General features: G+C 40.9%; 1 protein-coding gene across 6 annotated transcripts in view; it reads right to left on the bottom strand.

Annotated features, from left to right (window-relative positions):
• The window catches only part of LOC125459246 (N-acetyl-beta-glucosaminyl-glycoprotein 4-beta-N-acetylgalactosaminyltransferase 1-like), a 660,984-nt gene that overhangs the window by 293,282 nt on the left and 355,384 nt on the right, over nt 1–12,318 (bottom strand). For all 6 annotated transcript variants that reach the window (XR_009446825.1, XM_048545435.2, XM_048545438.2 and 3 more), the window contains one exon: nt 5,076–5,189. Coding sequence is in view for 5 of the 6 variants with exons in the window: in XM_048545435.2 (XP_048401392.1) it covers nt 5,076–5,189 (114 nt within the window). In the remaining variant the exon portion in view is untranslated. The remainder of the gene's footprint in view (nt 1–5,075; nt 5,190–12,318) is intronic.

The raw sequence follows: 12,318 nt of genomic DNA, 5'->3' as shown, positions 1-12,318 counted from the left end.
TTATGAATCTCTGTAAGGTCAGCCTTCGGTCTTCTACAGCCTATCCAATTTATCCTCATAATTCAAACCTTGCAGACCAGGTAGCATCTTAGCAAACATTTTCTGCACCTTTTCTAGTTTAATGACATCCTTTCTATAATACAGTGACCAGAATTGCACGCAGTACTCTAAATGTGGTCTCACCAGCTCTTGTACAGTTGGAACACGATATCCCAACTCCACGACCCAATGCTCTGAATGAAGAAAGCAAGTATGCTAAAAACCTTGGGTAAATGGATAACCCTCTTGCTCTATTCTGATGCCCTCTTGTCTGAGGCTGTCCCACAAGGGGAAACCACCTGTCCCTATGTCAAATAAAAACTGAAAGAAGTGCGGATGCTCTAAATCAGGGACAAAAACAGACATTACTACAAAAGCTCAGCATGTCTGGCAGCATCTGTGAAGAGACATCAGAGTTAACATTTTGGGTCCAGAGATGCTCGATCAGTTCTGAGCAAGGGTTACCGGACCCAGAACATTAACTCTGATTTCTCTCCATGTGTCAGGTTTCTTGAGAATCTTATACATTTCAATTAGGTCTCCTCTAATTCTTCTAAACTCCAATGAGTGCCAGCCCAACCTAGCTAACCTTGCCTCATATCAAAATCTCCTGCATTTTCCCACATTATGTTCCATGTACCAAGTTTTTCCTGACTTAGTTCACTTGCTCATATCCCTCTGTAGGCTCTTTATGCCATCCTCACTATTCATCATTCCAACTAGTTTTCTGTCAACCACCAAACTGTTGATAGTCCATTCACCTCTGTCATCCATGTCATTAATATATTATCATAAATAATTATGGCTCCAGCATTGATCTCTGGGCACTTCACTAGTTAGAGCTTGCAATCTTGAAAATGCCCCTACTATCCCAACTCTCTGTTTTCCGTTAGTTCAATCAACCATGCTGCTTTACAATCTCCAACACCATATTCTTACTAGGTAGCCTTATGTACAGTGTCTTATCAATCATCTTTGGAAATCAAAAAAAAATTCCATCTACAGCTTTCCCTTTTTCGATCTTGCTTGTTACCTTCTTGAGGAACTGTACTAAATTTGTCAGGCATGATTTGCCTTTCATGAAGCCATCTGACTGTGCTCGTGCTAAGAATTTTTGAATACTCTGCTGTTGCATTCTTTAAAATAGGCTTTAACATTTCCCAGTGACAAACATTAAGTATCTGACTTATAGGACTGGCTGCTTTTGATGTCCCTCTCTTTGTGAGGAATTACATCACCAATGCTGGAATTAAGTTGGGTATGTTTTAGTATTATTGCCATCAAATAATTATAAAATATAGTAGTATTGCGAGGGTAACCTGACCTGTGCTAAAACTTCAAACCCACATGTGTCCTGATTGTGATAGAAACACAAGTGAAAATGATTAGAAGGAAGGTGCAACTTGTGATGCTTAAATAGAAGGTAGATGGTTTTGTAATGTACAAATCCACTGACTCTAAGAGGCAGCCAGGTTGAAATATTTGAAAAGACCACGGCAGCTAGTGCTTTATCAACCAGAAGAACTGAACGGTTTTCGGGTTAATTACCAAACAGAATGCAAGTGAGGACAGATTGATTCTGTTTGAAGGAATGACACTAATGGAGAATTAACGAGCAAGGAGTCACCAGAGGGTGCTTGGACTTCATTTGAAAAGTAGTCTGGAAGTCTCACCCCTGGTGGGAGAAAGATCCTATCCAGGCTGAGAGAAGATTGGCAATTTATAAACAAGACTATATTCCTTCTGAGTGCGCTGTGATGTATAAATGCGGTGTTTGTTTGTATTAAGAACTTGATGGGATTGCTTTCTGTCAGCTGTATCATTTCTTAGTTGTCTATTATTTAATTGTTTAATCAACATTGATTTAGTCCACCTGCCTTAGTAAAAGTTATATAGTGTAATATCCTGTTGTGGTGAATCTTTATGTTGGTCACTGGGAAAGTTGCATTTGTTTTAATGACATCAGTCATAGTGGAGATGGTGGCAATATCGTAGAATCTCTACCTGTGTGGAAGTAGGTCATTTGGCCCATTGAGTCTGCACCAATTCGCCAAAGAGCATCCTGCTCAGACACACCTCTACCTTCCCTGTTCCTGAATCCCAGTATTTCCCATGGCTAATCCACCAAGCCTGCATATCCCTCGAGATTATGGGCAATTTAGCATGGCCAATCTACCTAACCTGCACTTCTTTGGAAACCAGAGTCCCTGGAGGAAACCACAGAGACACAGTGAGAATGTGCAAACTCCACAGAGGCAGTTGCCTAAGGGTAGAATCAAACCCGGGTTCTTAGCGCCGTGAGACAGCAGTGCTATAGACTGAACTAACATGCTGCCCAATGTGTTAACATTGTGTGGTTCAATGCTGTCCGGATTCAGTAATGTCAATGCTCTCCTTAATGCCTTCTCATCTATCATCTTAAAAATAGAAAGGACACTGACTGATATTACTCCATTCTTCAACCTTGTTAACTAACAGAAAGAAAACAGTGGGGATAAATGGGCGTTTTTCTCACTGGGAATCAGTGGCGAGTGTGGTTCCTCAGGCGTCAGTGTTGGGACTGCAGTTGTTTACAATTTACACAGATGGTTTAGGGTTGGGAAGCAAGTATACTGTGTCAAAGATCACAAACCTCTCACACTTCCGTGTCTGCTTACACTCAAGGTGAAGTTCAGATCGATTATCCTAACATTGCAGGCCCCAATCATCCGTCACCCCTCTGCTTGCCAATCTACACTGACTCCAGCAACTACTCAAAATTAAAATTCTTATTCTGGTGTTGAAATGCCTCCACGGCTTCCCACCTCCCTATGCCTATAACTTCATGTAGTCCTGCTACCCTTTGAAATCTTTACAACGCTCTTATGCTGGCCTTTTTCACATCAACTTTCACCACTTAACCATCAGCAATCATTCCATCAGCTCCATAGGCCCTGAATTCCAGACTTCCTTCACTTCACAACTCTGCTGTCCTTTAAGACGTATATCTGAAGTTTGTTTGAAAACACCCCTGAAATCCGATCATCTTAAATTTCCCTACTTTAAAGACACTATGTACATACAAGTCGCTGCTGTTGCTGTTGAATGGCAGGGATTTTATATTCATGGCCAAGTTAGTGCGATTGCAGGTAGAGTGAAGATGCACTGTGGGCCAATTTTCTATTCCATCTGCAGCTCCTTAATGAAGATTTTGCAAATATCATTGAATGTCATCCATGCCATAATAATGAAGTCGAAGAGATCTTATCAGACTAAATATGGCAGCGGGGAATGCTGTTGATGTAAGTGTCCTTTAGGATGCAGCTTAATACACTGACGTAGGGGGCTGCGATCTCTCAGCCAAACACTATGTGTGGTTCTAGGGAAGGTCAGGTACTTGAACAAAGCCTTTTAGACCAGGGATCAACAACAATCAATTGGAGAAACACTGAAAATTTTGCACACTGTAATAGCTCATATTAATTTACAACACAGAATCAGATATTTCAGTTATTATGTTGGTGTTGATATTCCACCTGAACTTCCATTAACTTCACGTTATCTCTTCAATGTACATTTGCATTCTTTTCTGCCTTATGTGCTGACCTGACATCCCCGAAAATGCTGGTTACCATGTGGAGTGATCATCACATTCCAATAACTTTCTGTCTTAAAGGAATCTCCTGGATTCCTTTTTGGATATACATTTATGACATTCGTTTTGGAATCTTTATCAAAAATTACCTGTACATATATAATGCCTTGCATTACAAAGGGATACTCCCAAGCACCTTATAGCCAATAAAGTACCTCTGAGTGTATTTAATCTTGTGATGCAAAAAATGCAGCCAGCCAACTGAATACAGTATGTGCTGAGAAGCAACAGTGTGATAATGGCCAGATACAGGTATTCCTCCTATAAGGCAATAGTTGTATTTTTGTGTGACCTAGCATTATAGGTAATCGCCATAGAAAATCACATTATAGGGAAATCACTATACATGTCCATGGGAATGTTTGCATTATCTGAACAGTGTCCACTATTCATCAATCACGTTGCAGCCAATTCGCATTAATGAAACACGTGTTATAGCAGAACTACCTGTCATCTGCAGAAATAACCATCTCTAGTCTTCCTTGACACTATGTGATGAGCTGTTTTACAACCAACTGAGAGGACAGACTCAATGTCTATTTCACATCTCATCTGAAAGACTCCACCTTCAACAGTGCAACTGCCCCTCAGTACAACACTGAATGTATTATGTTTATGTTCAAAATCTGAAGTCAGATATGAATGAATAATCATCTGACTCAGGGGCATAAGTGCTTCCAAGTGACCCATGACTGACACAGTGGAAGTAGCTTCTTTATGTCTACCCTATCTATCTTCTTCATTATTTTTAAAATGTTTATCAGGTCAGCTCTCAGCCTTTTCTCGTCTCCTGGTATAGGAATGGGCTTATTCATCCCATGCAGCCTGCTGCAGACATGGAGTAGAATGCCAACATTGTGATAAATAGTAAAGTTCCAAACGACCAAGCTGGATCTTAGGGAGTCTCTCAGCATCTGGCGAAGGAGAAACAGCAAGCTACAAATAGCATTGGTTTTATAGTTTTGCTACTGAACGAGAGAAAAGAAAATTGAAGAAAGATAGGAGTCTAAAGCCAATTCAACGTTTATTTGCTCCGTGCTGTCAGCAAAACATTAACAGATTTAGAGAACATTTCTCCTGAACTGCCAGCTATTGACTATTCTCTACAATTCATGTACCAGTTGCTAGAAATATTTAAGCAGTGGTTTATACACTTTCTTCTATTTCACAGCTTTAGAGAACGACACTTACAGCTACAGGCTGGAGGCAATTTCAAGTGAAGTTACAAAATGTTACTAATTTGCAAGAGAAAAATTCGTTGAATTTCTTGGTTTATCTGACTGCACAGATTGTTGTGGGGTTGGGATGGGGATGGCATTAAGGAAAATGTCTAATTTCAATCAAAACACTCCTTCAGAAGGGACTGAGCTAGTCTTACATGCTTTTCTTCTCTGATCCTCACCTCTGGTTTCCAAGGCAAACATATCTCAGTCAAGTTCAAAGGCTGCCGGGATCTTCTTTGATAACCATCAGGCTCACCTTGTGAAGGTCTACCATATTTATTTGGTGTGTCCAACTGTCAAATAAAACAGAATATTATTGATCACAACAGAGCAAACATGCGACAAGTTGTACTTTCAGGTGCAGGTAGGTAGTAGTCATATTGTGCCACTTCTTAGTAATGCACCTTCTTTCATGGAATTTAGGTTCCCTTTCGTAATGCCAGCATTTATCGTCTGGTTATTTAAACCAGTTTGCTGGTTATTAAAGTCACTGGTTGCTTCCACTTCTTGGTAATTTTGGAGAGATAGGTATCTGAAGGCTTTCACTTTAAAAGTTATTTCGCCCTAGTGTTTTTTTGAACGAAAGTTGTAAGGCAGAGGTTCAGAACTGACTATTGAACACCGCTTGAGTAAACTGCTCGGGAGGCCTTGGGTTTTTGTTTAATGAAGCCTGAATGGGTGTGGCCAGCTCTCTCAGATTAGGATTTCTGGGTTTTGGTTTTACAATGATACCAGAAGCTATTGGGGTCTCGACAGAATTGGAAGTTTCAGTGAATGTCTCCTGGCTGCTACTCTCTCTGAATTTTTGCGATTTTTTTTTCATCCTGGATTGGAGAACTGCATGTGAGAATCTGTGTCTGAATTTTCCTTTTTTTGCCACGGTTTGTGTTTATGAGATGTTACCATAGGAACAGTTAATTATTAATGGGTGCTGCATCTGTTATCCCTGTTTAAGTTTCCAATCTGCTAAGTTATTCCAAATTCCTCTGTTTTTGCTTATATTTTAACCAATATGCTTAACATAGAGTAGTTTGACCAATTGTACTGCATCTGAGACACCTTATATTCGCCTTTACAAAAAAAGTTAGAGTCTAGTCTGCCTTCTTAAGATATTTTGAGGGGGCTGATCTTGTCCAAAACAAACCCAAAGTACGCAGATTAAACAAGGTAAGAGTGTTTGGATTTGTCTGGATAATCAGTGTTGACTTTTGGAGAGGTGCGATCCCACTGTTGGTCTGGTCCCGTGACACAGTGGAGGAGATAAGCCGCCCCTTGGTGGAGGATACATCACCCTTTTTGGAAGATCTGATGTCCTTCCTTATTTCTTAAAGTAAACATGCTTGTGCATGAAAATAGATAAATTTATTGGGACTGTCAGCTGTCAAAGAACTTCCAAAGCTGTCAGAAGGGACCTGTAAATTATGCGAATGCATTAAATGGACTGGAGCCTGCTTAATATTTGAAGAGAACGTATCGGGAGAAAACAAAACAAAACCTTGCTTTTTATTGCCATGTCTCTGTTGACATGTGGCACCTTGTGACAGTCGAGCCAAATCAACTTTTCTACCCTTTTACTCACAACACAGTAAAATTCAAACCTTCAAAGACTCTCAATAGTTACTCCAACGTTTCCCAACCAGACTTTTGAATGACTTCTCCCAGACTTTGCGAATAATTAATTCCAGGCACTGGTTCTGTGTCTCAACTATTTATTAAATATATAGTAACTTTAGCAGAGGAAAATTAAACAAGATATTACGATTAATGTTTATACTTTAAAACCAAAGTGCTTATGTCCAGCCTCCCATTCACAAAAAAGTTAGAGACAAACACAGTTATAGAGTCACAGAGTCATACAGCACAGCATGAAAACAGACCCTTTGGTCCAACCATAACCCCAAACCAGACTGCCTGCATTGGCCCATATCCCTCAACCTTTCTTATTCAGGTATTTATCCAAATGTTATAACTGTACCCACTTCCACCACATTCCCTGGCAGTTCATTGCACACATAAACCACCCCTGTGTAAAAAAAATTGCCCCCATGTCGTTTTAAAGCCCTTTTCCTTTCACCTTAAAGATATACCCGCTAATCTTGAAAAATGGTATGGAATAGAAAGAAAGTAACAAAACTGGCCAGGTTATTTATTTGGTTTTCAGCAATGCATTGCTTCACAGGCATTAATGGTGACTACTTGGTGGCTTTCTGAAAACATCAATCATCAGGGTCATGTCTTCAGTTCATGCAGCCACATGTAGTAACACTTATTATCTCAGCTTTCTCCTCTTTGGGTTTCTAATAGCTGGTAAGGGAGTTAGGCAGGGAGCAGTCAAAATCTTCATGTTGCGTCTGTAGAAGCCAAACACATCTCCCAGAAAATACAGTTCAGAAAAACAACTTCAACTTTGATAATCCCCTGATACACTTTTCCCGAGGTGTCAACTACCATTTGGCATCTGCCATCTGCTTGAACACTGGTCTCTCCCAGACTTGCCAGAACCAATTCTCCACACAGACAGTCACCTGAAGCTGGAATTGAACCCAGATGCCTGGTGCTGCGAGGCAGCAGTGCTATCACTCAGCCATTGTACCTCTATTTCGGACAGGCAATGAATGCTGGCCCAGCCAGTGACTCCCATGTCCTGTGAATGAATTTATAAAAAAAAAGCCCACTCCCAATGAGAAATTTCCACTCTGCAATCCATCTATTCTGATTGATAGATTTTCTTTTTCTCTCGCCTGTGTAGGGGTCCAGACATCTCTAGAGGGGCGCCTGGCATTGTCATTGAGCAGACAGAATTTGCACATGGGCTAAAGCCATTAAAAAAGAGGAGCAGGAAATGATTGTTCCTCATAGACTGGAATTTGCAAAGGAAACCTCTGATAATACAGATACAGCAAAAGACCATACGGATGAGTTTAGAGAGAGAGATATGCCTCCTTCAGAGGAAGCTCTGTCGTCAATGAGACAAGAGGCAACTTGTAAATGAAGAAATGTACAGGATCAAGGACAAATCGTTAGCAGATATTGATACCACAAATGCATTGCATCATTTTGAGGGTTCAAATAAAAAATTATTTGCATTTCATCTTTTTCACAATGTATGACTCAACAAACTTTTCAAATTCTCAGTCACAAATCATCACCATGTGAGCTGAAAGGAAAGCTATTTAGAACACCCAGACAGTGGGCAATGGTGAAATTAAATATCTTGAAGAATAAAGTCATTGTAACAATGCAAACAAAAAGTACAGTGAGCATTTGAAAGCACATTTCATCGCGATTTTGGATTCTTACTGTGAACATGCCCAAAGTCTTTGCAAAATTCGAGATCTGACAGCTATCTCTGCCCTGAATAGGGAGCTGTGGGGATAGAGAAAAGGATTCACAGCTGCCTTATTACATATTATCATTTACAATCTTTGACTGAGTTCAGAGTATACAATCAGTCCTTCAACAATTCCTGAAAAGAGGCATGTAACCTAAATATGTCCTCTATTGTAAATCAGTGAATGAGACAGTTTCAAGTCTTTCTGCTGCTTCCCATTCCTGTTCTCAGGCTGAGCTGTAATCCAACCAAGACTACAAACTATTACTTTGCTGTCCTGTCATGAGGACACCCCTCAGTGATGCTTCCAAGGTCTGGGGCTCAGCCTGTGAATTTCAGCAGTGGGGTATTTGAACCTTGATCATATGGGCAGTGGTCAATTAGGCAAAGTGGCACATAATACCTGTCCAAAATTCATTGTAAGAATGAGCCCTGTTGCAGCTCCCGCCTCTCTGATAATTTTGATAATGGTATCTCTGCAGTCTACAGACACTCACCCTCGGTACTGCTCCTCTATCTCTAAAGTGTCCGGTATATATGGGGATTGCTTAGGAAGATGGAACTTGAATATATCAAAGAGCAATATGCTGCCAAGTTTCTCCTTTTCTCAGCTTGTACTCATCAGGGCAGATACAAGAATGTCAAAATCCCCACAGAAAGGTTAGACAACCAACCAATCAGCACCTTTTTCTCCTGTAGTATAAATATACAATATCACTGAAGTTGTTACACTTCTGCACTTGTCCTGAAGAGCACAGAATGAAAACTCCACCAACCTGTCTCTCCGTTCAGCAGTATCGAAAGGGGGGCGGTGTAATCTTCACGGATTTGATTCTTGTCCTTTTACTGGCTGCTGACACTGTATTTAAAGTGGCAGTGCATGCCACCCATACCATCTGCTCACCATATTTACCTTTGAGAGAGTTTATCTTTAAGGACTCCGTGTGTTGTATGTATACAATGCTATGACTCTGCCTGACATTTAGTCTGCTGGTAAGTGTGCAATCCACAGACGGAAATCAGCTGGTCCACTACAACTTGTTAAGGACCAGACCAGAACCCCCTCGGAATATTTTAAGAAGGCAGCCTAGACCCTAACTTTTTCTAATTTTAAAAGGAAAATCTCTCAAAGACAGATTAACAAACAGATACAGTTATGGGATAAATCAAAACAAATAGATAACAGAGGTGTAACTGGCCAATTCATTTAAGCAGACTCCACAATTTGTAACATCGCAGGAACATGGCATTGCACCCTTTTTGGTTTCTGAAGACGACAATGAATGCTACTAGCTTCCTGTAGGCGCTGAGAAATGTTTACTTATAACTGAGAACTAGTCTCTGAACGTTCAATCAGTTGACAATGAGAGGGTGGCCAGGGAGCATTCAAACCTCTATCCTGTAGCTTTCATGGGCTTCTGACTTGAATAGAGTTCAAAAAAACATTTCAAACTTTGCTTTTTCTTTGTTAAATTGTTTGTCTCCCTATGAGGCCACGTAACATAAATCATCTGTCATCTGTTTGAGCAGAGTACACCTCTGGAACCAGAACAGGAATCAACTTGCAGTTAACTTCTCGACCTGGCCTCATCAGAAAATACCATTTTTTTTGGTTCTCTTTGCCACTCACAATCCAGAGATCACCTCCAACTTACAACTCAGAGGTACAAACCAAAAATGGTAATAGAAAAAAAAGTGAAAAAATCAGTCAACGGTAACACACTAGTTGTAGTTGTATATTGCACAGAACACATCAAATAGCTAACGCAGTTAAGATTTTTCTCACAGATTATTCGGTGATACCACACTCCCAGAAATGACTGATATTGTGGGGACCCAAATCTCAAAGCTTTACAAGGGATTCCAATTCTTAACATTTGATGGCCTTGAAACTCCATCAAGAGCTGTTCCATCACAGACTGCTTCAACAACCAGGCAGCAAAATGGCTTGGCGGTTCGCACTGCTGCCTCACAACGTCAGGGACTTGGGTTCGATTGCAGCCTCAAGCGACTGTCTGTGTGGTGTTTGCACATTCTCCCAGTGTCTGTGTGGGTTTCAATAGACAATAGATAACAGACAATAGGTGCTGGAGTAGGCCATTCGGCCCTTCGAGCCAGCACCACCATTCATCATGATCATGGCTGATCATCCACAATCAGTATCCTGTTCCTGCCTTATCCCCATAACCCTCGATTCCACTATCTTTAAGAGCTCTATCCATCTCTTTCTTGAAAGTATCCAGAGACCTGGCCTCCACTGCCTTCTGGGGCAGAGCATTCCATATATCCACCACTCTCTGGGTGAAGAAGTTTCTCCTCAACTCTGTTCTAAATGGCCTATCCCTTCAGGTGCTCTAGATTAAGTAGATTGGCCTTACTAACTTGTCCGTAGTGTCCAGGGACATGCAAGCTAAATAGCCATGGAAATGTGAGGTTACAGGGATGGGGTCCGGGCTGTATCTGGGTGGGATGCTCTTCAGAGGAGCAGTGTGGACTCAACAGGTCGAATGGTCTGCTTCCACACTGTAGGGATTCAATGAATTGCTCGTGATCTGATATATCACCTTCCTTTCTGGGGTCTGTTCTCCTATAGATTATGGAAACTGCACTGCAGACCTTACTCACAGGCACAACTCCAGTTTTTCATAAACATTTAGCTTCATCAAGCTGGTACTGTTGTTTTTCACTCCCTCTCTTAGCTCTAACCCAATTCAGCTGCACATAGCAAATTTTGCTTGTTGGCATCCTTCACTGTTATTCTAAACTGCACTGAATTCTTAATGACCTGCAGCTTCTGCTGAGCCTGCACAACTCCCAGGCTTTTCGGAGTTCTAACACCAACATTAATTTGCCCTTCTTGGGCATGCCCTGAATCCTAACCGCTTGACGCCTGCTACAGCAGCACTGTTGCACGCTGAAGCCTCTTCTCCTTCCTCCTAAGTACCTGACCAGCCATTAGCCCAATGATTGCAAAAGCTTCCTCTCACTGATGCAAATCAACTGTTCAGTAATCTTTGAACTGTAATGACTGACCGATTGAAAACCTTGCAACTTGCCCCATTCTTGTTCCAAAGTGAAATTAAATGCAATGTATACTGATGCACCAAATTCCCTCAATGTTACAATTTTCAGATTGCTGTTTTCAGCAAAACAGATACAAAATGAAACTGATTTTGACACAGAGCTTAGAATCTTATGCTGTTCTCCTTTACTCGAGGAATGTTCTGGAGTACTAATAATGGAGGCATAATCCTGAGCAGTTCAGTCATATGTGAGTTGGCAGTGAATTGCATTGCCAAATGCATTGCCCCCCTTTTAAGTTTCACTGATATTCCAGGCACTGATTGATTAGGTCTGTAAACAGGCAGTAGCAATGAATTGTTTCAATGAATTTCTGCTGAAGTAATCGTCAGGAGATTCACACATGTTTGTACAGGAGCAAAACTCTAAATTATTACTCATGTTTCAAGCTTTCGATCAAACCTTCAATCATGTTGCAGTTATCTTTTCCATCAGTGTTATGCAATGTTTTATCTAGGGTCCCCTAATAATTTGTTTGACTAAGAGTTGAGGCCAGGCAACAACGGCATTTCTTCAGCAATTGTAAAGCTCCAGACAGAGATACGGATAGCCAATATTATTAATCCTTTGAGAGCAACAATGACTGTACTGCACCTTGTTGCTGCTTGGCATGCTGAATGCCTGATCAATTGGAGAATGAAATGGACACAGGGCAAGAGTAAGAAAAATGAGTAAGAGTAAGTCAACAGATTGGAAAAAGAAACATTTCCACATTTAGTTGCAACCCACAACATTCCAGTTCATAGGCAAGACTCCTACAAACCATGTCGTTACAATGCAACTCACTCTCCACCTACTCTCTCCAAATAACCAAAACTACACTCACAAGGAAGAGTCATCCTGAATACAACATTCAAGATTACTACTCAAACTAACATCTAAAAAGTTCAACTTGTTACATGCTCCAACTTTGGTACCAGGTAAGTGATAGACATAATCACAGCAACATGGAGAGTAATAGCAGTGGCAGCCCTTCAAGCAACCATTCAATATGACCATGCTGATCATTC

This window comes from Stegostoma tigrinum, chromosome 17 (assembly GCF_030684315.1).
Source record: "Stegostoma tigrinum isolate sSteTig4 chromosome 17, sSteTig4.hap1, whole genome shotgun sequence".
Lineage (NCBI taxonomy): Eukaryota > Metazoa > Chordata > Chondrichthyes > Orectolobiformes > Stegostomatidae > Stegostoma > Stegostoma tigrinum.
This window is presented reverse-complemented; position numbering and strand designations above follow the sequence as displayed.